Raw genomic sequence first — 24,201 nt, forward strand, 5'->3', positions numbered from 1 at the left:
AGCTTGCCACCACCACCACCACCCCCTCTCGCTCATTCTCTGTCGATATAACGCCTATGCGTTTTGTCTTCGGATTCCTTCTCCCTGTCCTCCCGCCGTCCGCCGTGCCGCGCATCACCGCACACGGCGGCCTGCATGAGGGACGATCGACTGGGACAACACATAAAGAGACACTCAACGGCGCTCGCATGAGCAGGAACAAATCGTGGCGCGGCCCGATGGGAGAGGATGGGAGGAGGGCACCGCCCACCCACCCACCCCTCTCTTTCCTTCGCCTCTGTCTCTTAGCTACCGGCCCTCTTTTTCGTGGCCATGTCTCCATACGATGCTTCTCGTCGGTGTGCTCGCTGCCGCTCCACAGCCCTTCCCCCCCTCCCTCTCTCTCATTGCTCCGCGACTCGAACGCCCACGGTTGACATGCACGCGGACACATGCGAAAGGTTGTGTGACGATGGATCGCAAGGCTGCTCAGCTGTGTGCATGAGTGGCACTGTGTCCGCGTGTGTCTGTGGACCTTGTCCAGCTACTCGAGGACATCGTTGTGTCTGGTTTCTGTGCTCCTAGCGACGGCGCTCCTTTCTCTTTTCCGTCTCGTTGTTGCCCCTTCTTCCTTCCCCGTGATGACGGGCGAAGGTGAAGGTAGGGGGCACACACGCCTCCGTGCGCGGTGTCTCAGGGCCCAGTGACCCCCACTCTGTCTGGGGAGGCCAACCAACCAACCCTATCCTCTGACGAGTGCCGAGCCACTTCTGCTGGTAACAGGCGCGAGCACCCACGAAGTGAGGATGTCAGAGCGATACATCGAGGGAAACGAAAGGCGAACAAGGCGTTGGCATTGTCGAACTGCTACTCGCTCCCCCCTCCTCGTGTGTGTGTGTGTGTGTGTGTGCGTGTGTGTGTGCTTGTTAGTGTTATCCTCAGTATTCTGAAACAAGCGATGCGTACACGGTTGAAAAAGAAGTGGGCAGGGGCGGGGCGGCAGATTGGCCAGAGCCTAGAGGGTGTGCGCAAGCACTCGGAAGAGGAAGCGACTGTAGAGGGCGGAAAAGGACGTCTCTGTCACACCTGTCGCCTCCCCCCCCACACACACACACACCACCCCACCCCACCCCACCCCCTTTTTCTATGTTGGTGACGCTCCAACACCTCCTCCCCTCCCGTGGCCCCCTCAGCCACGTCTTCGCATCCGCCCATACGCGCACATTTCGATGGATTCATTGAGCCTCGCTCATGCTGTCAGTGTACAAGGACGAGGTCTGCGTGTGTTTCTGTGTCTGTGCACGGTACTGGAAGCTGAGCAAGTCACGGCCGTGCCTCTGACCCCGCCCGCCCCCCCCCTCTTTATCCTCTGCTGCCTGCTTACGTATCCTCTCCGCGCTTCTCTTCCTCCTCACGTCCCCGCTACGTCTTCCCACTTCACTCGACTGCTACCCGTGTTGGTATGCAGCGTGTGTCAGCTCCCCGGGTGGCACAGCTTTGGTCATCCCTACCGATCCCCTCCACTCACACACACGCGCACTCCACCGAACCAGAAGTGGCAGCCCATCATGCAGGCCCGTCTTCGACGCTGCCTTCAATGCAGCTCCGGAAGTGGCGTTGTCTCGCTCTCCTCTGCTCAACCTCCGCAGTCTCCGACGTGGTCGTTGATCCGGCGAGCACCCCTCCTCCTCCTCCTCAGCAGCAGCAGCAGCAGCGGTGTCACGTCCGTGCGCTACTACTCACAGGAAGGAGATTGCTCTTCCTCGAGCCACACACCCGCTGCGGCAGCGCCTTCCACTGCCACCCCCTCGGCGTCCCCTGACCCAGCGACAACAACGCTCGGTGCACTTCAGCGCTACGTGCACCAACGCGACTACGGCGGCTGCGCGGCCTTCTACGAGCAGCACTTCAACCCAGCACAGCAGCACTTTATAACCGACTTCTGCCAGGACTTTGTGGCCGACCCCCGCGACGCGCTCATCACACTGATGCGCGTGTACACCAACCTTGGACGCATCGACAAGGTGCGTGAGGTACTTGCCGTGGGCCTGCGCGACCTTGCCGCCCCAAAGGAGCTCACGTTGGCATCACCTGTGCAATATGCGTGGCTGGGCAGCAACGCAAGGCGGCGGGACGGCGGCAACACCACGGCTGCCACCGGTACCCCGCTGAAGTTGCAAGACGACCTCCTCGCCCCAGCTGCTGCGGCAAGGGGAGGCAAGCCATGCGAAACCAGCCCCGTCATGTGGTGGCGCCGTCCCACCATGCTCAACGCTGAGGTCTTCAACGCGTACTTCGAGGCACTCACGCGGCGAAACAAGTACGCCGTGGAGGAGGTCGTCTTTGTGCTCGACCAGATGAAGGCGTGTGGTGTGGAGAAGGATGCGTTGACGTACCACTACTTGGTGGAGCTGCACGTGCGAGCGGGCTACGACCCGACCGGGTTGTGGGAGGAGATGAAGCAGCGGGAGCCGGAAGTGACCCCGCTGCCTGCCACGGTGCAGACGTTCATGCTGCGCGTTGTGCCGTACAGCGCAGACCCGTCCCTCGTGGTGGAAATAACACGCGCCGCCCTCCGGTACGGCACCGCCATCGTGGACAAGCGCATGCTGGCTGAGCTGATGGTGCAGTGGCTGAGCCCGGTGCGTACCCCGAACCACGGTGAGAGCAGCGGAGGCAGCGGCAGCCAGCACACCGTGGCGCAGGCATCTCGCCTTGGACTCAGCACCGCCTCACCGTCCTCCGCGGCGCAGTACCCGCCCGAGTACGTGTTTTGGCTCATGCTGGAGCTGGAGCTGCGCTGTGTCTTGGAGAAGGCGAGCTTTAGCCAGTACGTTCAGCGCCATTACTTCACGGAGTTGCTGCTACGCTGTGCCAAGTGCACCGACGCGGGTACCGCGGAGCAGGTGCTTGCGCTGATGGACCGGCACGCCATCGCCAAGACGGCAGAGGTGCTGGCGCTGGTTGTGTGGTGCTGGTCGCAGGCACTGGAGATTGAGAAGGCGCTCGATCTTATCGAGTGGATGGCGCTCAAGGGCTACCTCGACCAGGTAGACTGCTTCCGCAAGGCGCAGATCGAATCGCTGCGCTACACAATGGACCGCCACTACCTCATGATCTTCGCCGATGCCATCAACACGACGACGCTGGTGGAGCGTGCGCTGTCACATCTCCAGGCGCGCCGGCAGAAGGGCGCGCTGGTGACGGTGCACACGCTCGACTTGCTAGTGCTGGCGCTGGCTCGCATCGGTGAGGAGCGCAAGGCGCTGCAGCTTGTCTCCGCCTACGAGCCTAGGTGGGGCGTGGCGCCACGCACGAACACATACAACGCCCTCCTCACCGGCTGCTCGCGCCACCGCAGCACGATGCTGCACCGCGTGGTGTACAAGACGATGAAGAACAGCGGTGTTGTGCCAAACGTGCTGACGTTTCGCGTGCTCATCCGCCAGGCCGTGATGGCCGGCAACATCGACGAGGCCATCTACTACCTGGAAGAGGTGACTGCCCACCCCGGGCTGCGGGTCGAGGTGGAGATGATCCTGCCAATTTTGGAGAGGGCCGCCCGCGTCGGCGACGTGGAGACGGCCACCCGCGTCAGTCAGTACTCTCTCAAGTGCGACATCGGCATCGACAGCAGCGTGCTGCGCAGCGTCATGCAGCAACTGACGGAGGCGGGGCAAAGTGTGGAGGTGCTGAAGGGCCAACTGCCGCTGCACGAAGCGCTGCGGTCGCGCTCCAAGGCAGGCCGCCAGCGCGCCCGCAACGAAGTGCTCGTGTAGGCGGCCGTCAGGTGCAATGGCGATGGACGGGTGAGTAATGGAGGGGAAGGGACACCGGAGGTGCGCCGCACACCCCACCCCACCCCCTCTCCGTCTTCCCCTGGTCTCTCTTTTATTTTTTTTTTTGCGTGCGTGTTGCAATGCGTGGTTGCCGTTGCCCTGTGTTGAGGTGCGCATGACGGTGATGTTTATAGAGCCACACGCACTTCACGCATACACATGCGCACGCCGAGTTCCACTTAGGCACGGGGTAGCGGCTTGATGCAACCGTGTAGACACCGTTCTCCCACCACCACCCATCTCTGACTCGTGTGCTCGTGTGAGGGTGAGCAGTGGAAGACTCGCGAATCGCACGTGCATGGGTGGCAAAAGGAGCAAGAGAACTTGGCAGCCGCACTGCGGGCACGTGCATCTCCTCTCTCGCTGCCTCTCGCACTGGTGCGTACTGGCGAGCATGAGATGAGTGTGTACCCCGTCACTTCCCTTCCATCGATCACTCCTTCTTCCTCAACGATGCCGCATGTAATACACAACGTCCATCACCATCACCATCACCATCACCACCACCACCACCACCGTCGACGCCCCCCCCCTCACATGCAGCAGCAGCCGCACCTTAGCGAAAGGCGCTCTCACCGTGGCGGCAGACGTTAGGACGGAAAAGAAGTGACGGGACCCTTTCCGTGTTCTCTTAGAGAGAGCTCGCGCTCCCCCCCCCTCTCTCTCTCTGCCAAGTGGGGAGAAGCTCGCCGCTGCCGCCGCACACACACACACATACAAACTCCTCTTTCGCAGGCTCGCAAGTACTTTAGCAGCGCGAGAGAAACGCAGCGTGGAGCGTTAGAGAAGCAGCAGCAGCAGCCGTCCGCTCCACAAGAACGTGAGCGGTTTTAACGGGTGGGTTGAAGGCTGCGTGCGTGTGCGTGGCACGGTGCAGGGAAGAGCGGCAGCTGCACTGAGAGTGTGTGCTCACCATCGTTGCTTCTGGCTCTCCGTACCCCGCTGTTGTGATTGGACTTGGACCCCGCCCGCACACGGTATGGCCACCGTAGACACCGTCAGGGGGCGGTACTCGTCCTACAAGCTGCTCAAGGAAGTTGGCCGCGGTGGCAGCGCGCTCGTGTACCGCGCGCAGGACGTGGCCACACGCAAGGATGTTGCCGTGAAGCAGCTCTTTGGCAACCGGCCGCAGGATATGGAAGACTGGCTGCGCGAGGTGGACGCCCTACACACGCTCAACAGCCATCATTGCCCGCATGTCGTGAAGTACCTGGACCACATGCAGCAGCACGATCGACTCTTCCTCGTGGAGGAGTTCACCGAGCACGGATCGCTGCTGCGCTGTCTGAAGGAAAACAAAAAGCTTCCAGAGGACACCGCTTGCCGGTATATCTACCAGGTGCTGACGGCCCTGTATCACATGGCCCCATGGGGCGTCGTGCACGGCGACTTGAAGGCGTCCAACATTCTTCTCTTCGACAACGATGTCGTGAAACTGACGGACTTTGCACTGCGCTCGCATGGCGAGGACGACCACGAGGATGCCGAGCGGCGCACCACCGCGGCCTCCACGGCTTCTGCCGAAGCACTGCCCCCCATGAGGGGCAGCCGCGCCGGGAGGGACGCTGGTGAAGAGTGCTCTGGCTCCGCCCTCTCGGAGTTCCGCGGCTCCGCTTACTGGGCAGCGCCGGAAATCCTCGCCGGTGCCTCGAAGGCAACGGCGGCGAGCGACATCTGGTCGGTGGGCTGCCTCGCAGTGGAGTTGCTCACGGGCGCCCCGCCGTACTTCGAGCGCCCCGTCTACAACGCCATTTATCACATCCTCAAGAGCTACTACGAGGTGCTCTGTGAAAGCGAGGCCAGCCGCGTCGGTGCTGGCGGCACCTCGTGCGCGTCCACCAACCCTGCAACCCCAAGCGCGGCAACGGGCTCTGGCGACGATGACGGGCCGCGTGGGCCCCGGAAAAAGAAAAACGGAGCGAAAGATGCGGGTGGCGCACCGTCACAGAAGACAGACGTGGCGTCCGCGCGGAGGGCGACGACAACGACGAGCACCCGCAATCCGCCGAAGGAGCCGGTCGATGCGGCCAAGACGGCCGCATCTAGCGGCGCTGTGAGTGCATCAGAGCAGAATGAGGTGGCCACGCCTCTGTGCGAGGCGGCGCTGCTCCCACCGCTTCCCGAGGACCTGCACGTGAGCGATGAGTGTCTGTCGTTTCTACGGATGTGCTTCCGCCCCCGCGCGGTGGACCGGCCGTCGGCTGGGGAGCTGCTCCACGACTTGTGGTTCCTGGACTGCACCGTACCGCAGCTCCTGCGGGCAGCGCGCGAGGGTCGGCCTATGAGCGGGACGACAGGCGACGAGAGCGTCAGCGCCGGCACCAGCAGCGGCAGCCGCTTTGGGGTGATTGTGCAGTGGGTGAAGCGCAACCTGACATGTGATAACGAGAGCCGGTGCAAGGCGTGGCTGAACAGCGACGCGCTGCCGCTGCTGGTACCGGTGCTGACGCCGCGTATTATGACACCCAAGTACATTGGAGACGTAATGCGCTGCTTTTCCCACTTTGCCGAGAGCCGCTCCGCCTTGGCGACGCTCTTTGTGAACCGGTTGGGGTCGACAGAACTCTGGGGGGTGGAGGAGCTGACGTCGGCGTGCGACGCGGACCACCTCGCCACACTCTTCCGGCGGTGCTGTGCCACGCAGGACGCGCAGGTGCCCGTGTACACCCCCACAGACCGGCGTGCGCTGCGTTTCGTCTTAGGCCTGGAGAAGGAGAAGGCTCTGGCGTGTGTGCGGGCGTTGCACTCGCGTCTCGTGTTGGAGCCGACGGCCGCGGCGATGGCTGCGGCTGCGAGCTCGCCGACCACCGCCACAGACGACACCGCAGTGGATCTGAACGACTGCTCCGCCTCCTCGCGTGACCCCGCGGAGCCCGCGCATGCGCGGGCGCCGGATTGCGTACCGGCATCCCTTCAAGAGCAGCATGAGCAGCAGCGACGTGCCCGTGAGCGGCTACTCAGCGACGGCGGCGCGGCGGTGCTGTGCCAGTGCGTGGAGGCGCAGTGCAAGGCAGCTTTCCTGAGCAACACAGCGCCCATGATGGAGTGGAGCACAATGAACCTGCTGTTTGACGTTCTCTGCACCATCGAGCCGCTGGCGGGCGGGCAGGCGCTACTGTGGGGGCTCCGCGCTGACCTCAGCGGTGGCCACACCTCCCCGAGCTCTACTGTGGGCCCAGGTGGTGGTGGTGCGGCGATGGTGAAATCGCTGACGGTTGTCGTCAACCCGTGCGGAGGACGCGGCGGCGGCGAGTTGAACAGCACCTGGGACAAGTCGTTGTCAGGGACGGGTCCCCCGCTTTCGGTGTCACCGATCTCGGTGAGCCCGCAGGAGTTGATCCCGGCGACAGCGGCAGCGGCGGGCGGTGGTGGCGGTCTGCTGAGCTCCCTAGGCAGCACTATGAGGCTCGGATGCCACACCGTCAGCGGGCTTCCACCGGATTCAGTGCAGTGGGCCACATCCATGTCATGGCTGCTCGCAGTGCAAGAGGCGGCGCGCCACCTGTGCGAGGCAGCGGGGCGCCTGCTCACCCGCTACATCCCAGTCGCCAGAAGGTGCAGGGCCGAGTACCTCGAGAAGGCTGGTGTCAGTCTGACTGCAACGCTGCTCCTCGTGGCCTCGAGCGAGGTGGTCAGCACCGAGGTGCGATGCGCGGCTGTCGAAGGCCTGCCGCAGCTGCAGGCGAGCTCGCTCCGTGCGGCCCGGTACCTGCGCGACCCGGTGCGCTGCATTGCCCTGCTGGCGCTCACCCTGAAGCGGTCCTTCGGTGCCCCTGCGCTGACGTCGTGCCTGCTCACAGCCATCACCACCATGACGTCCGAGAAGCAGATGCTAGCGGCCTGCACCGGTTGCCCGTGGGTGTGGGAGGCACTGGTGTCCCTGCTAAGAGAAGTGGAGGAAGCTGACAAAGCCGCCGCCGCTGGTGGCAAGCGCAGCAGTTCGGCTCTCCACAGCGCTGCCAGCACCGACGGTGGCGCGGCCGAGGGGGCCGACGCCCCACCTGCCTTAGCAGCAGCGGCGGCGAGTCCCACATCAGTCAAATCGCCTAGCGCCAGCAGCAGCAGCGGCAGTGGCAGCAACAGCGCCGCTGCGGTTTTTGCCGACATTGTTGTGCTTCTCTCGCGTTGGTTCGCGGAGGTGACACCGACGGCGCTGCTGAGCAGTGCCGTAACAGCAGCAGCAGCGGCATCGGAAGCAATACTTGCCCTCGGTCAGCCAGCAGCGTCCCCGCCCCTCCCGGTGCTGCTGCAGACACTTCGCTGCCAACTCATTGCGCTGTCGCAGAACGATCGTGTCTGCCACGGTGATCTGATGCCGGATGTGGCCAAGGCGCTGCGGCATTTGGCCCCTCTCGAAGCCGCCGCCGTCGCCGCGTCAACGTCGACGGCCACAGTGGCGTGAGAGTCATCCGTGAGGGAAAAAGACGGACAGCACATGAGTGTGCCGTCCACGCGCGCGCGCCTGCGCTGCGCTGCGCCGATGCGTGCCTCCTTTTGCTCGTGTCTTACGCTGTTGTATGTGTTGCTGTTTTCGGGGGGCTACGTCTCTCTTCGGCGCCGTTGTTGACAGCGTCCCACACGTGCGCATGTGGAGAAGGGAGGACGAGGCGGCGGCGTGTTGCGGTAAGCCTTCTGGAAGGGTGGCGGGATGAGATGTGGAAGGGCCTTGCGCTTGTGTGGGTGCACGTCAGCCACGCTGTGCCAGTGCCGCACCCTCCACCGTCCCCTCTAAGGGGCACACACACATACACACACATACACACACACAGTCAAGCAGGGAAGGTGCAGCGCATCCCCCACGTTGGTCAGCCATGAAGGTGGGTTAGCCCAGGTGCTTGATGCATCTGAGCCCGCTTGTGGGAACTTAACGGCTGCAGACAGAAGGTGCGCAGGGTCACCCCTGCGCACTTGCCGCCGCCCCGTCGACTCCGACGAGGGGAGCATGCGTGCGAGTGCAACAAAGGGCAGACCGCAGGCCCTCTGCCCTCGTCGAGGTCTACGCGCTCGATCGTTTTTCGTTACGCCCCCACCCCCACCCCTTTCCGCTGCCATGGCGCGTACGTCTCACTACGCACTACACATACGTACACACACAGAGAGAGAGAAAGGGTGCCACCGCTGCTTCGGTCGCTTCCCATGTACAAGGTGTTTCCTGTGCTCATACTGCGGGCCGCGAAGGTGCGTGCCCAGTGCCTGGAGCTGGGAAGTCTGAGTGACTACGGCACAAGTCCATCGACGCTGGTTGCTGCGGCGCCGTCCGCTACGAACGTCTACACACTCGCCTTTGGTGAGCGCGAAGGCCTCGCCCCTGGAGAGCGACTGGAGGTGTATGGCAACAAGGTGCGACTCGTGCGAACACTCGCCTACGGCTGCCCGCGAGGCGTCACCCCCGAGAGCGCCTTCACGGGACGGCTGAAGGATGCGGAGCTGGCCGCTATCACGGAGCAGCTGGATTTGCTGAGGCGGGAGACGCGCAGGCCTGACACGCTACTGCATACGGCGCAGGACAGCGACGCCAGCGCGCAGGCGCACCGGAGTGTAACGACGGCCTTTGGCGAGGAGCCCCGACGCCCGTCAGAATGGATGCTGCGACTACCCAATATGACCAACAGTCGCGTGCTCCGGAACGCGGTGCCGGATGACCCGCAGGCGTGCTCTGGTAGGAGTCTAGCGGCCCAGCTGAGCAAGCTGCGCGTCAGCGAGGAGGAGGTGGTCGTGGCGGAGTGGGTAGGAAAGCCAAAGGGGGCCAGTGAGGCCGCCGCCGGCGCGTCTGCATGGTCGCCGCGGTCTTCATCGGCGGGTGTCTCCACGCGCGCGGATCACTCAACGAGTGCCGCTGCAGCGGCTGAGACCAACCCTAACAGCAGCAGTGCGGGCACGATATCTGCGCTACCCGCCACACCGTGCAAGGGCGGTGCTGCGCCGCCGCCCGGCGCGGGTGACACACTCCTCATGGAGAACGGTGTTTGCTTCCGCAACCCCGACTCGTGCGGGCTACGAGCCCTCCGAACGGCTCGCCTTGCCTTCATCTCCAGCATCGAGCGCACCGCCAACGGCCTCGCTTGGCGGCAGCGTCGCCAGACTTGCGAAGAGGCGCGTGGCTTGACTGTGCTCGACGCAAGCGCCATCGACTTCACCTTCGCACAGGCAGCTCTGCAGTCCACCCTGGAGCTGGGCCTGCACGCGGGTGCGGGGTGTCAGATATCTCATGTGCCTCTGACCGATGCGGCGGCCGCGCACGTGGAGTCGCAGGCGGCAACCTACATCCGCGTCGTCGCCGCCGGGCCTGGTCGAGCATTGCCAAGGCCCTTTGACTACCTGCCGACCCACTCGATCGATGTTGGCGCCTACACGGCGCACCTGCCTCTGCCCGTCGAGCCTGCCGCAAAAGAGGACGGCGGCAGCGGCGGCGAGGGGTCGGCAGCCTCGAGGCGAGGATGCAAGTCTTCTGGCCGAGATGCGAGAGCGAATCGCCAACAACTCGCCGTGCAGCTTTCCCAAGCGCTTGCGACGCTGCGCCGGGGCGCCTTCATGCTTGTCACGTTTGTGCCGACGTGTTCCAGCGTGGCGACGCTGTACCATCAAATGGAAACGCAGCGGCGCGCGGAGGTGCTCATCGAGCACAAGGTCGTGACGGAGGCGAAAGCGTGCATCGCTGAGGCTATCGCGCGCACCGGGCGGTGGGGCTTCATCACGGACGAGGTGCTTCCCGCCGCGGACAGCGCACAGGGCAGCTCCTTCTCTCTTATCGTAATGCTCGAGTAGCACACCTCTCTTGGTCCGTCGGTGTACGTGAGTTTTCAGCGGTCGTGTGTGTGCGCACACGCACGCGCGCGTACATCTCGTCGTGGCGCTGAGCGCCCCCCTCCCACCACACCACACATGAAGTTCGCCACAGGGGCAGAAATGCGAACGAAGGGATCGGAGTGGGGCTGACCGGTCGCTAAGAGCTCGGAGGAGAGAAGACGGAAGCCGATGACGGACGATTGCGAAAAGAGTCGGTACCCCAGCGTGTATGACAAGGGTTGTGTCAAAGATGGCCGTGTCGCTGGGCACATGAATGGCCTCCCCGACCCACCCCTCCATCCCCTCCCCTGTCCCTTGTGTGTGTATGTGTGTGTGTGTGTGTGTGTGTGTGATATGCGCTCTCCCTACCGTAAAGCCCCGTCCTGGACCTCTTCGCTTCTTCGTCTCGCTCTCCCCGCACACGCACACACACACCGCAGCACCCAGTGCTCTGCTCCACCCACCCGCCCTTCACATCCCTAAACCCAAGGAGGAACACATTGCCACGCAGAGAGGAAGACTCCCGCGCGTGCTCGCGATGCTCAGCAACACCAGGGGATATCAACGCTTCTCCCACACCCTCGGCTTCCACAGCGATGACCTCTCGAAGCTCAGCAAGGTATGTCACCAGTGGCGCGAGACAGGCAAGTGCAAGGCGTACAACAGGGAGCAGGAAGTGCGTCGCGAGATTGCTGCTGCCAAGGAGGCGGAGCTGCTAAAGAAGGCGACCGCCCTCTACACCATGCACATGGAACTCATGGCAGACATGGCCGGTGCCGACGGGGGCGACGCTGAGGCGCTGGAGCTGGTGCAGGGCGCCATGTCACGCGGTAGCTTCCCTACCGACCCCGCCAAGCGGGAGGAAGCAATCGGCAAGCTTGTCGAGGAACTGAAGCAGGAGCCGGTCTACCTCAACTGGAGCCTCGATGCCGCAGTGGCGGAGCGGCTCGTGGAGCTCAAGGTGAAACGGTGCCCGTACAATCATCGCGGGGATCTGAACTTAGCGCTGAAGCGCGGCCGCAACGAGGAGGACGAGGAGGAGATGCAGCACCGGAGTGAAGAAGAGGTGCTGAGAGGATCTTCCACCAACGGCGCAGCAGCTGCGTCCTCATCATCGGCGGTAGCCGCCACCACAGCCGCAGGACCGACGAAGGCCGCTGGCGACAACAGCGACGGTGGCTGGGCTGCAGCGAGGCACCGCATCTTCCGAACCCTCACGCCGCTTCAGCGCTGCGTCGTGTGTCTGCTGTGGCAACGCACCTTCCAGGTGGCGCAAGGACTGGTAATGGACGTGCGGCTGGCGTTGGAGAAGCGGGTAACGGCGCAGCACAAGGCCACTGGCAGGGTGGAGCCGCCGTCGATTCCGAGCAGCGGCGTGGCGGCACAGTCATTGTCCCATCGCCCACATGGCGGCAGCCAGAACGACGTGAAGAACGCGGACAGCGAAGATGCGTTGGAGGCGTACCTCAGCTCACCTGACTTCGAGGAACTGGTGGAGCGAGAGACGAAGCGGGTGGTGCCGCGCGTGGCCTTTCGGCCCGAGTTCGGACTCGTTGATCTGAGTGCTCTGCCGCAGCTCGTGGCGCACCTAAGCGCCCACCCGACATGCGGCATCTTTCTAGCGCGCACGCTGACATACTTTACTGGCAAGGCGCTGAAGCGTGACGGCTCCTCGCCGTCCGCAGCACCAGCCGCAGCATCGAGTCTCTCCAAGCACCAGAGCGACGACGCGCCGGCCCCCGAAAGCTTTCACCACCTTCTCTTCCCGAGCCGCAAGCGCATCACGGAAAAGGAGCTGGACCTCAGCACCAGCACCTGCGCCGATGAAGTGATGGAGGCGATCGAGTGGGCGCTGCACGTGTACCACCGCGATGCACAATCGCACGCCGAAACCGAGAGGGCGGAAGGCAAGGGTGAGTTGGGTATGACCGGCGACGAGCGCCGATTGTGCAAGGCAAGCGACACCGCATCGGCTCACGTCACGGCGCTGTTCCGCCATCAGCGCATCCGCCTACACGGGCTCACGCTGTCACATTGCCAGATTACCTCGGCAGACGGCATCGTGGAGTCACTGCATAAACGGCACCTGGAGCAGTACCTGTACGCGCTCGACCTCTCAGAGAACCGGCTGTGGTCGCTGCGCTTCCTGCTGGTGCTACGGGCCCACTACGCTCGCCGCCTGCTGCGCCTCTCTCTCCGTAACAACCCCATCACGCGCAAGCCCGAGTACCAAGAACAAGTGCGCGCCTCACTGCCGCAGCTGACCTCCCTCGACAGCGAGCCGATCCGCCGTCCCCCACTGAGGCTTCCAAAGCCGTGGCCGACCTCGTGCACGCGCTGGATCTCCGACGAGGGGATGCCGGAGCATCAGGAACAGGAGTCGGTGCTCGACTGCGTGGCGCGCCTCCTGTACATCTGGGAGACGCGCCGCATCCCCCACACCGCGAGGGAGTTGGCCGCCTTCCGTAACGCCGACCGTCCAGCCCCGGTGGAGGAGGCGCTCAACGAGGACAACTTCCCGCACCGCTACCTCCACCCGGCCGCCGCCTTCAGCGTGACCGTGTCGCCGAACCTCAGCTTCTACGACGCAGCCACCATGCGGGATGCGCGCAGCGTGGAGCTCGATAAGGGATACACTGGCATGCGGCTGAGCGCCGTGGACGTGCGCGACGCGCGTGTGTTCAATGTTGCCATGAAGAACAGCTCACGCAACCTGCTGGCTGGTCGGCAGGCGCTGCAGCGCTTCGGCCGCGGTGCCGAGAACTGCTACATGGCCTACCAGCTCACCCTCTACCCGGAGAGGATGGACGTGTCGCACCACCTGACGGACGCCGTCGTGTCGGTGGCACGGGTGCCGGAAGTCGTTACCGCCGCGGTGTCTGGAGGCAAAGCAGCAGCGTCCGTAGCGACAACCACAGCAGCGTCTGGGAAGCGCGAGAAGAGTGCCGCCGATCCTGGCGTCGCTAGAGCCGCAGGCTCTCGCAAGACGTCGAGCCACGGCAACCCCACGAGTGCGCGCTTCGGCGCCCTTGCTCACCGCAGCCCTCCGTTGCAGCAGCATGTGGTGACGCTTCATGGCATCATGACGTGGCGGCTGCCCAGTATGAAGCGTAACGAGTGCCTGCAAGCATCCTACACACGGGTGTTGACCCTCACCAAGAAGGTGCTGCCTGACCAGAACCGCGAGTGGGAACGGCTGCGCAGCCCTCCCTATGTGCTCATGAACGACCAGGTCTTCTTGTACCCGGCGCCGACTGCTGGTGCGGCGGTGGCGACCGCTGCGCTGCTGCCTTCGGTGTTCGTGGCAAACACGGCGACGCGTCTGTCACGGCTTGTCGTGGAATTTGGGCTAGAGGCGTGCCGCGATGGCGTGGCGCTCGTGCGCGACGTCATGGAGCGCTGCACAAGCCCCGCCTCCGAGTATGCTGCGCTACAGGCGCTGGTGCTCGGCGTGCTTGGCCCTCGCGAGGAGACCGACGAGGCCGAGGAAGCAGCGCAGCTGGCATGCGCTCAGGCAGCAGAGGCACAGCTGACGCCCCTCTTCGCCGACTATCTTCGCCGTTCGCCGCCACCTGCGACGGCGCAATCTCGCGAGTACACGATCTTCTCGATGCTGGATTGTGCAGCGGCGACGACACCGGTGGAGCCGGCAGCGCGCACAACGGGATCAACGCAGCACCAAAGCAATGTGACGTCAGCCGTGAGGAGGTTGAAAGCACCCGCGATTGCTGCTGCCCCATCTGCAGTGCACGTCGTCTCGCTGCCACTCCTGCACCAGGTGACGGCCATCACCAACGTATGCTATACGTTGTCCTTTCACTGATGTCCCTCATCGGCATGTCTTCCCGACCCTACCTTGTTAGGACGGCAGCCAGAGAGAGAGGTGAGGGAGCCGGGACAGAGGTGTCGAGGAGGCGCCAGCGCCGCTACCACAACTGCTCCGGTGACTGCGGACGGTGCCGTTGATCCGCTCACGCGACTGGTGGCCGCTGTGCACATGCGCACGTGTATCTTTCGTTTTATTCAGTTAAGCAACTAAGGCAGCAGCCTGCCCCCACCTCCCCCAAGCGAGAGAGAAGAAGAGCGGACGAAGCGGGGGCGAGCACGACACCCGCAAAATCCACGCACGCCCCTCAGCGTACGGGTCTAGGGAGAGCGTCTGCGCGTGCATTAAGAGATGGTGCGCAAGCCGTGAAAGAGCTCAGGAGTCGCAAGCGGCTCACGTGTGTACATCTTTCGCCCCCACTCTCCCCCTCCCCCTCCACCACACACACACGCATGCGTGATGCGTACTTCCTTCGTCTTTTCGCTTCCACTCACGCCACGCCCCTCCACCGCTCGCCTCGTCGCGCGTACTCGCACACGCAGAGAACCGCAACGAATCATACGTCACCGGGACACAAACTTGGACGATGCAGCGCTCAACTGCAACGCGCTCGGGCAGCTTCATGGGGTGCTCCGCCTCGCCATGGGCGCGATGGGCGGCGAAGGTGCAGCACCGCTGCAAAATCTCGTCATCCTCGACGTCGGCCACCAGATCCCGCCCACACAACAACCTTCGCTCCGGCACGGTGAAGTCGACACCGTTCCATGTGAAGCCCAACATGAGTATGCCTGTGTGGCAGCCCAGTGCCAAGTACATGAAGTACACGGCAGTCCGCTGGCTGTCGAACAACCTGTTCGCCATTGCGACGTATCAGCTGACGCTGGAGGTAGGCTTTACAGTTATCTTTGGCAGCCTGCTGTATGCGGACAAGATCACGGCCCAAGGTGTGCGCGACGCGCTTGCGGCGTACCACTACCCCTTCGTCAACTGGATCGACGCCGAGGGCGGTGTGTACACGGAGCCAGTGCGTGTGGGGCCTTTCACGCTAAACGCGCAGAAGATGACGGCGCTGCACACGGGCCACAATATTGCCAGCGGTATTCTGCCGGTGCAGGTGCTGCTGCTCGTGACAACGTTTGTGCCGGTGCAGCATGCCTATCGACTCCTGCGGCACGCAGCACCGGCCACAGCGAGTGCGCCGCACCCCGCTAGTGGTGTCGGAGGTGTCAATGCTGCTGCAGCAGCTGCGGCAACGACGACGCCACCCGCCTCCGTGTCGACAGGGACACGACGTGCGTCGTATGCGTGCGCCACAAACGCAAAGAAAGCCTCGCCGGCCTGGCCCCATTATTGACACGAGCAGCTCGGCGTGATGGCAGCACACACGGAGACGTACTCGGCGACACCGCCCAAGGTGCACGTCTGCCCCCGGCTCCTACGCAGAGGCATTACACGCGCACCGCCACGCACGTGGCTTTTGCCCCTCCCTCTGCACGTGTGTGGCACGGGCTACTTCTGAGGGTGCCTTCCGCGATGCCGCGTCTACGTCTTACGCCGCTGACGCCGTCGTTCCTGGTAGGGATGGGCGCGGGGCGGGGCGCACCCCCTCCCCTCCACCATCCCCAATCACGCGCACACAAATTGACACCCACACATTCGGCAGAGAACGATAAGTTGAAAATAGAAAAAAGACGTATCTGCACGTGCACGCCGTTGCGGTCTGCTGCTTCTGTGGGCGGGGGGAGGGGTGCGGCATCGTGCACTCGGCGCCCCTTGCGCCCACTCGCACCGATGCCTTTCTGAGTCATGCTCTCGCTGCGTTGCCCTCTCCTGTCTCCTCCCAGCCGCGTGTTCTCTCTTACTGCTGCGCTCCGCATCATATGTGCGTGTGTTGACGCTTGCGTGCGTGGGTAGCAATCAATTAGCTGCTGATTTCATGCGACCCACATCAGGAGCGCATCGCTCTTTCTGTGATCCCGACACCCACCACCACCACCAACACCACCCTCTCCGCTCGGTGTGCAGCGGTGTTGCTCCGCGCTGCCGTCGCCCACTGCAGATCTCTCAGCGCCTCCCACTGCCATTAGGGCGAACAGGCGTGTGCGCCGCGACAACCTCAGCGAGCGAGAGAAGCGTACCCCATGGTGCCCTCCATCAGCCCCCGAGGAGGGCCACGGCAGGGATCCCGTTGCTGCGGGACCGCTGCCGTTGCCGCGCCTCTATTGACCATGGCCTGTCTGCTGCTCGCGCTCTGCATCCTGCCGGACCCGGCCGCTGCGGCAGTGGGGTCACCTAGCGGCGCCTCAGCCCGCAGCCCGTCCGTCGCCCCCCACATCGGCGACCTTGTGCCGCTCACCATGTACATCAGAGCGAAGCGGCAGATCCGGCACGCCTTCATCTCCGTCGCCGATCAGCAACTAGCGGTGGACGAAGAGGCGGTGGTCGACAACGCCGAGGGCAATGTCGAGGCCGCCACATCCGTGGAAGTGCTGCGACCGAAGGACCTCGACCTGCCATCTCTAGGTGCCACCAGAGGCAAGCACGAAAACCAGGTTGTGCGCCTGCTGCCACCAGCGTTTAGCCCACGCTTCGGCATCAACAAAGCCGTCACGATCGCGGCGAACAGCACCCTGCGTGCGGCCGGTCAGAGCCTGCACGAGGACAAGACGCTGCAGCAGAGCGACTTGGCGTTCCGCTTCAGTGTCGGCAGAGGGCTACACAAGGAGTCGACATGGTTGCCGCTGGCGGCCCGCAAGAAATACACGAGTCAGCTCTCCGAGACTCTCGCTGGCCGGCTACATGAGCTGCAAGCCGCGCAAGCCGCCGACGCCGCAGCGGAGCGTCAGCGCGACGAGGAGGCCGCCGAGGCCATGGACAACACGGCCGCTGCAGTCGCAGCGCAGAAGGTGCAGTACCTCTCCCGCGTCACCTTCTTCTTTGGTTATCGCAGAGGCGATCTGCAGAAGATGACGTCCTTTTCTATCACAGCGCAGTACTCGCCAGAGGTGAAACCGGGTGTTGAGCTGCAGTTCCTCTGGAGCGAGCACCGCCCCTACAACCCAAATCGCGCAGTGACGCTGTGCAGTGCCGTGGCGGTATTGGTGTCGATGATCACCGTGTTGGCCGTGTTCCACCCGTCCAGTCGGAGTATGCTGCTGTTCAGTCAACGCATCGTCGCTGTGCGGGCCCACGACTGAGATGTAGTTTTTGGCTTCTGTTTTGCTATCCGCGTACGCGGCCAACCGAGCGAGGTTAAGTGAAGAGGGCGGAGGGGGGAAGGCGGCGGCGTTCCTGAGCGCCGTCTTGCCAGGCACTCCTCCCTCTCAGTGTGTTGTTATCTCGTACTCTCGCCTCGTTTCGCGAGTCAAGCGCTTCCGCCCGAGCCTCACTCCCATTCTCTCTCTCTCTCTCTCATTGCTGTTGAGTACATGTGTGTCTGCGCGTGTGCGTGTCTCGCCGCCCTCCCACCCACCGTGAAGGTGGAGGTGGGGTGTGGGGGGAGGGGGGCGGCAACACAGACGAAGAGAGGTAAACCAATGGCAAGGCTGCTCTCGCACCGCGCCCGTGTGCGTAAAGCACATCTGCACCCGTCCGATACCGCTGGCCGCGGGGCTTTGGGAAAGAGGGGAGGGGCTCAGTTGTGTCGGCGTGCGCTCTCACCTGCCCGTCAAAGTAGTGATGTGCATGCGTGCATACACCTACATCCATCTACAGGTGTATGTGTGCGTATGTGTGTGTGTGTGTGTGTGCACGCACCGCCGTCCCCCTACCCCACCCGAAACACACACACACGCACACACACACACACAGACGACATCACCGCTACCAGCCAGCCACGGCACTGGATGTTGTCGAGCGTCGCTTCGTTTCGCTCCATGTACCTCGAACCTTCCACCCTCGCTCCCTCATCGTCTCCCCTCATCCGTGCCTCCCGTGCGGCTGAGCGTCAAGTGCCTAGTTCCTCGCTGCCTCCCCCTCCACGCACCAGCCGGCTTCAGGATTGAGCCGTCGTGCAGCAGAGGTGGACGACCCGTGGTGGTGCGCGTGCCTGTTGGTTGTCTGGCTCGTCGTAGAATGACACGTTGAAGAGAGAACGAAGGAACGCCCCCTCCTCCCTCCTCCTCCTCCCTCAACACGCAACGGCAGACGCGCGTTTTCGCCTAGGCAGGCACACAGCAATGGACCCCTCGGCCGTAGCGGCGCTCGGCACAGCCGCTGGAGCTGGCCAACACCATCCACACAACGGCAGCGGCAATGGCGTGCTCTCCGCTGGTCAGCCCTCCGAGGCGGAGATGAAGCGCATCCGCCAGCGCCGCCGCCTGGCCTGCAAGACGCCGGAGCAGCGCCGCAAGCTGCAGCAGTATCAGCGCCGGCACAACGAGAAAGACGAGCGACTCTACTACTGCGACTACTGTGACCTGTTCATCTCCTCGCGGCACAGAACGTGGATGACGCACCTGCGCAGTGCTCGACACACGGACGCGTTCCAGTCCTATTACGACCTCGTCGCGCACGTCGAGAGCGTGTGGGTGGCGGAAATAAACCGCGAGGTGGAGCTGGCACGGAGTCGCGAGGTGCATCGATTGCAGCAGAGGTCCGCTGGCAAGGGAGCCGCGACGCCGCTGACAGCGCAGCAAGTCGCGCCGGGTATCGTCGTCGGAGGCGCACCCGCACCGGGGCGTCTTCCACCACCGCCGCCATTTCCGCACCCCCCACATGGCTCAGCGCAGGTCGTCCCGACACCGACCATCCGCGTCGGCACCAAGACAATTCTACCTCCTGCCGCGTCTGTAGCGTCGCCCGCGTCGCCATTGACAGCTGCGGAGAGGAGCAGGACGAGCGAGGATGAACCTCGGCTGTCCATGCCATGAGCTTGGAGCGGTACACGAGCACAACAACTGCAAGCGAAGAAGGCCGTCTTGCTGCTCCCCATGGAGGGAGGTGTCTGTGTGCCGCCCCATTCGTCCGAAAGCAAGCGGGCACTGAACGCTTGAAGCCGAAACGCACGTGCGTGGACACAGGGCGGTGCCCACAACTCCTCTCCCTGATGTTACGCCCACCGGTCAGTAAGCAGCAACACGCGTACCGCTCTCCACAAACAGGAGCACCCTTCATGACGAGAGACACGCGCACCCCTCTCAGCGCGTGGCACTTCACCACCCACTCTCTCTGTGTGGGAGAGCCGGGCAGCCCCCTCCCCCCCATCCCCTGCCAAGTGCCCAGCCGCTTCTGCTGGTGCCGGCGGTGGGGTCCTGGACGACGTTGCGTCGGAGTGACCCGCGACAGTAAGGCAGATCTTCGCCATCCACGTAATGGGTAGAGCGTCATCGTGACCCAAGCGTCTCCCACCCACCCCCGGGCCCTCGCACCGCCCACTGGTGTGGGGGGCTTCTGGGCGCCACCGCGAGGGGGATGCACCCGGTGGCGGCCGGCATGGTGGGCGCGGCTGCGCGGCGACCCGCGAGGCATGGGTTGTGGGCGTGGGTGGGGGCAGGGGCCGTGCTGTCCGATGGCTGGGTCGGCGCATTGCTGTGGCGCGTGTGTGTCTACGGCTGCCATCGGACCACGCGAGGTCGGGCCTGTGACAGGGCCCAGTGGAGGGGCGGTCGAACCTCACGTTGTGCGGCGAAGAAATAGGACTCACGTTCACGCAAAACAATGGAAAACACGAAGGCACGTGCGCGGTGAGGTGATGCGAGTCAAGGACGTCTCTGCGAGTGTGTCGGTGTGCGCGTCGCGCTAGGGGCGTCACCCGGCCCCTCTCCTCGCTCGCTGACGTTCTTTCCCGCCACCGCCCCCTCAAGTCGCCGTGCAGGCAGCGCCCCAGCCCCCCCCCCTGCACGTGTGCCAGTGTGTTGCCCCCTCTCTCACTTCTCCCACTGTCCATCGATCTGCTCTTGCACATCTGCTCCTGGTCCATCTGCCAAGCGACATAAACCCATGCACAGCCCGTTGTTTCTGTCACTCAGCCCAGTTCACCCCCTCGCACTCTCCCGAAATCCGCGTCGATGCATCCGGGCAGCGCCGGTGGCGGCAATGCCGAGGAACGTCGGCAGCGCCTGCGCGAGCAGATGAAAGCCTTCTACGGCGACCCGAGCGCCTCCACGAAGCGAACGGCGTCGCACGCGTCCGCGCAGAGCAACCCCAACGTGCCACCAGAGCTCGACTTAGACTCGGAGTACTTCAACGTGAACCGCTACACCACCGATCTGCTGAAGCGCGAGAGTCTTAAAGGGTTGGTCGAGACGGACACGGAGCTGCTGCGCCGCGTGCGCCGCCTAGATGGGGAGCTGCAGGAGCTCGTGTACCGCAACTACGCTCGCTTCATCTCCGCGACCGAGACGATTCGGGAGATGAAGAACAACGTAGTCGAGATGGACGCGAAGCTGCAGACCCTCTCGCAGAACGTCAACACGATTGATAGTATCTCGAGCCAGATCAGCCAGCAGCTGCAAGTGCACCGCGGCCACATCGAGGACACCATCACTGCGAATCGCATGCTCAAGAAGGTGCAGTTTCTCACCAGCCTGCCTACCACGATGCGCCGGCTCATCGACAAGGAGGAGTACAGCGTCGGCGTCAAGTACTGGGTGGCCGGCGACGGCTTTCTGTCGAAGCACAAGTCGATCTCGAGCATCACACAGATTCAGGAGAGCTGCTGCGAGCTCGCCAGGGAGCTCTACCGCGCGATCGAGAAGCGCATGTGCTCCTACCCGCTCGACGACCCTGACGCGATGGACCGCCTTCGCGGCTACGTCGAGGGCCTGCGCCTCCTGCGCGCCACCTCGCTCTTTGAGTCGGAGCACGTGGCCGATGAGGCGCCGTTCGAGGTGGCGGTGTTGCAGACCCTCATGAAGAGCGTCACAGCAAGCTTCCAGGCGAACGTGGCGACTACGCAGCGCAGCCTCAAGGCCGCCCTTGTCATCCCAGACGACCTCCAGGCTTCCGAGATGGCGAAGCGGGAGGCGTCGCTGGCACAGGTGAACCTACGCGAGCCACTGGCACAGCTCAAGAACGCGTGTGCGATGCTCGCCGTCAACTCAGAGCGCGTGCACGCCCTGCTGGATGTGGAGGTGTGCAGCAGCAGTGGCAGCAGTCCTGCCGCGCCCCTCGTCGCCAAGTCCATCGAGCCGGTCCTCCTCGAGGTGCTCCAGCCCATCTCCCAGTCGCTCGCGGACTTCGCGATGGTGCACCTGGACGCTATGGCGATGGACGGTGCATCGGCGCTCTGCGACCCCACAGCAAGCGCGGAGGCGCTGCAGGCAGCCACGGCGCACCTCGCTCGACTGCTGAAGCAGCTTGTTACGGCCATGAAGACGCTGGGCGAGATCTATCTTCCTACCATGGAGCATGGCACTGCTGGAGCGAGTGGTAGTGCCGCTCCCGCCGCCCACAACGTCGTGCAGCTGTACGCGAACAAGGTTCACGAGGTGGCGTGTGGCGTGGTGCGTCAATGTTGGGAGAAGGTACAGACGAAGCTGCTGCAAGGGCCGGAGCCAGAGCTGCTAAGGGCGTGTGTGCCGCTTCCCATACTGAACGCCAGCGTACTCAGTACGCTGCCGGCCGTCGACGAGGAGCGCGCCCGCGAGATGGCCTTTGTTCTGACGCGCTTCCTCTACGCCTCCTTGGCGCAGTGCCTGTCCACCTCCCTCGGCGCCAACCTCGTCGGCGAAGAGGGCGTGCCGGCGGAGATGCTGACGCCGATTACGGCAGGGCTGGAGCGGACGGCGCAGCAGCTTCAGCACCGCGGTATCGTGCTGCTGGGTCAGTTAGAGGTGCAGCAAGTCTACGACAAGGCATTCAGTGGCAGCAGCGGGCATGTCAGCGCAGCGGCGACGACGACCGGGCCAACAGTGCAGGAGGCACTGCTCCTGCTGCTGCCCCAGTGGTCCACCATGTACGAAGCCCTCAAGGCGCTGCCGCCCGTGAAGGCGGCGGGCGCAACGGAGGCCACCAAGGCGGGGGATGGCGCGTCGTCTCTGCTGAACCGTCGCCGTGACAACAGCGGCTACGGCGGCGGCAATGCATACCGCGTGGGTGGGGGCAACAACATCGGCGCGTACAGCGACGGCACCGGTGGGGGCGGCAGCACTGGTACTCGCAGCGACCACCGCGCCGGCGGCGGCAGCGCGATGGTTGGCGGCTTCTCTACCCACCCGCGCGGGGGCAGCGGTGGCAAGCCGGCGGTTTCCTACACGCGTCAGGTGATGTCCACGCTGCAGATGAGCGTGAACCACATCTTCGCAAACACGGATACGTGGCTGCGCACGGAGCCGGTGGCCGGACCGCCGTCGGCGCTGATGGCGTGCGTCGTGCGCTACGTGCTGCAAGGCATTCTCGACCGAGTGCGCGACGAGGTGGCCTATACCGAGGCGCAGTTCCAGCAGCTGCAGGCGAGCTGCACCTTCCTCCTGTATGCCCTCGTCTTACCCGCGAAGGGGTCGGCCCCGCGACAGTGGCGCAAGGAGTGGTCGGAGGATGACATGCGCGATGTGCAGCGGCTGCTGGACGAAATCTGCACATGCGCCTACGACAAGTACGAAGCGAAGGTACCCCTCTCTACCGCCGTGCTCGACCGAGTCGTCGAGGCCGCCGTGCGTGGCGGCCGAGTTGCGCAGGAGTCTGTGAGCACGAACAGCACTGGCACTGCCATGGAGACGGGGGTACCGATACCTCCAGCCACGACGGTGGCCTTGCAACAGGAAGAAACGAAGGCTCCTTCACCGGAGCCACCGCAGCGGGCGCCAACCGCCCCTGTTCACGTCACGCTGCAGCCTGAGCCTCAGCAGCAGCCGCAGAAGATGTGCCGCCCTCTGCACAATGGCTCGCTGCAGTCATCGGCCGCAACGTCCTCGAAGGAGGCCCCTCCCAGCGCAGTTGCACCACTCCCAAACCCGTCGGATACCACACCGCCACCGACGCCCCATACCGCCACGTCAGCGCCAACGGCGTCTGCTGCTGAACCCCCACTGGCACCGGCCACCCCTACTTCAGCATCGCCGCCGATCTCGTCGACTGCTCCCGTGCAAGCCTCTGCGGTGCGTCCCCCTGCACCACGGACCGCACCCGTGGCGTCTCTTGAGCCTGTTGCCGCAGCGCCAGTGACAGCCATGTCGCCGCCACAAGCGCGTCGCTCCTCGTACTACAGCAACGATAGCCACACAGAACGCCTCGCGCGCTTGGAGGAAGAGGAAGAGCTGCCATTGTAGCACGAAGGCTACAGAACCGGGCGCAGTTTTGTGTGGCGAGTGGGGCGCGCAGGAGGTGTCGGGTGAGAGGAGCATCCATACAGGCCCGACCCGGTGGTTCTCGCATCTCCACGTAGTGGCGGTGGTCGTCGTCGTCGTAGCGCGTGGGCTGGAGGGTGGGCGGTAACACGGCGTCTTTTATCCGCTTTCACAGTGCCCCTCTATTTTCCACCCACCCACCCCTGTGCGTGCGCGCATGTTGGTCAGCGTCCCATGTGACATGGGCTTTGGCTCGGGCTGGTTGCTTGCCGCTCCTATCAGTCCACTTCTCTCGCTCAGTCACACCGTCCCGGCCGCCTGGCGGTTGTGGGGCGTATTTTCCTTGCATTTAGCGTTGTCCGCCGTTCTCGTGTCGTCGCGTCTCTCACCCTCCTTCGGGCTACCGGCCGTGTCCTGTGAGTAGAGGAGGGAGGGAGGGAGGGGGTGGATTCAGGATGGTGGCGGACGGTCGAGGGCGTGACGCCCGTTTCCGCATGCCGCTGCGTCTCTTTCAAAGGGTGTGAATGGTCAGCGCCTTCACACT

The 24,201-nt window shown here is 64.0% G+C and overlaps 8 protein-coding genes across 8 annotated transcripts; all 8 read left to right on the forward strand.

Annotated features, from left to right (window-relative positions):
• Positions 1–1,967: 1,967 nt before the first annotated feature.
• LMJF_21_0260 (conserved hypothetical protein) lies at positions 1,968–3,758 on the forward strand (the record flags this gene model as incomplete). Its single annotated transcript, XM_001682907.1, has 1 exon — positions 1,968–3,758. One exon carries the CDS (start codon positions 1,968–1,970, stop codon positions 3,756–3,758), a length of 1,791 nt encoding a protein of 596 aa, XP_001682959.1.
• Positions 3,759–4,797: 1,039 nt separating this feature from the next.
• LMJF_21_0270 (putative protein kinase) lies at positions 4,798–8,220 on the forward strand (the record flags this gene model as incomplete). The annotated part of the gene is made up of 1 exon (XM_001682908.1): positions 4,798–8,220. The coding sequence occupies one exon, from the start codon at positions 4,798–4,800 to the stop codon at positions 8,218–8,220; it is 3,423 nt and encodes a 1,140-aa protein (XP_001682960.1).
• A 734-nt stretch (positions 8,221–8,954) lies between these two features.
• On the forward strand, positions 8,955–10,583 carry LMJF_21_0280 (conserved hypothetical protein; the record flags this gene model as incomplete). The annotated part of the gene is made up of 1 exon (XM_001682909.1): positions 8,955–10,583. The coding sequence occupies one exon, from the start codon at positions 8,955–8,957 to the stop codon at positions 10,581–10,583; it is 1,629 nt and encodes a 542-aa protein (XP_001682961.1).
• Positions 10,584–11,142: 559 nt separating this feature from the next.
• LMJF_21_0290 (conserved hypothetical protein) lies at positions 11,143–14,427 on the forward strand (the record flags this gene model as incomplete). Its single annotated transcript, XM_001682910.1, has 1 exon — positions 11,143–14,427. The coding sequence occupies one exon, from the start codon at positions 11,143–11,145 to the stop codon at positions 14,425–14,427; it is 3,285 nt and encodes a 1,094-aa protein (XP_001682962.1).
• Positions 14,428–15,052: 625 nt separating this feature from the next.
• LMJF_21_0300 (conserved hypothetical protein) lies at positions 15,053–15,784 on the forward strand (the record flags this gene model as incomplete). The annotated part of the gene is made up of 1 exon (XM_001682911.1): positions 15,053–15,784. The coding sequence occupies one exon, from the start codon at positions 15,053–15,055 to the stop codon at positions 15,782–15,784; it is 732 nt and encodes a 243-aa protein (XP_001682963.1).
• An 874-nt stretch (positions 15,785–16,658) lies between these two features.
• Positions 16,659–17,627, forward strand: LMJF_21_0310 (conserved hypothetical protein; the record flags this gene model as incomplete). The annotated part of the gene is made up of 1 exon (XM_001682912.1): positions 16,659–17,627. One exon carries the CDS (start codon positions 16,659–16,661, stop codon positions 17,625–17,627), a length of 969 nt encoding a protein of 322 aa, XP_001682964.1.
• Positions 17,628–18,608: 981 nt separating this feature from the next.
• Positions 18,609–19,301, forward strand: LMJF_21_0320 (conserved hypothetical protein; the record flags this gene model as incomplete). Its single annotated transcript, XM_001682913.1, has 1 exon — positions 18,609–19,301. One exon carries the CDS (start codon positions 18,609–18,611, stop codon positions 19,299–19,301), a length of 693 nt encoding a protein of 230 aa, XP_001682965.1.
• A 1,137-nt stretch (positions 19,302–20,438) lies between these two features.
• LMJF_21_0330 (conserved hypothetical protein) lies at positions 20,439–23,639 on the forward strand (the record flags this gene model as incomplete). Its single annotated transcript, XM_001682914.1, has 1 exon — positions 20,439–23,639. One exon carries the CDS (start codon positions 20,439–20,441, stop codon positions 23,637–23,639), a length of 3,201 nt encoding a protein of 1,066 aa, XP_001682966.1.
• Positions 23,640–24,201: the final 562 nt, after the last annotated feature.

Source organism: Leishmania major, chromosome 21 (assembly GCF_000002725.2).
Source record: "Leishmania major strain Friedlin complete genome, chromosome 21".
Classification (NCBI taxonomy): domain Eukaryota; phylum Euglenozoa; class Kinetoplastea; order Trypanosomatida; family Trypanosomatidae; genus Leishmania; species Leishmania major.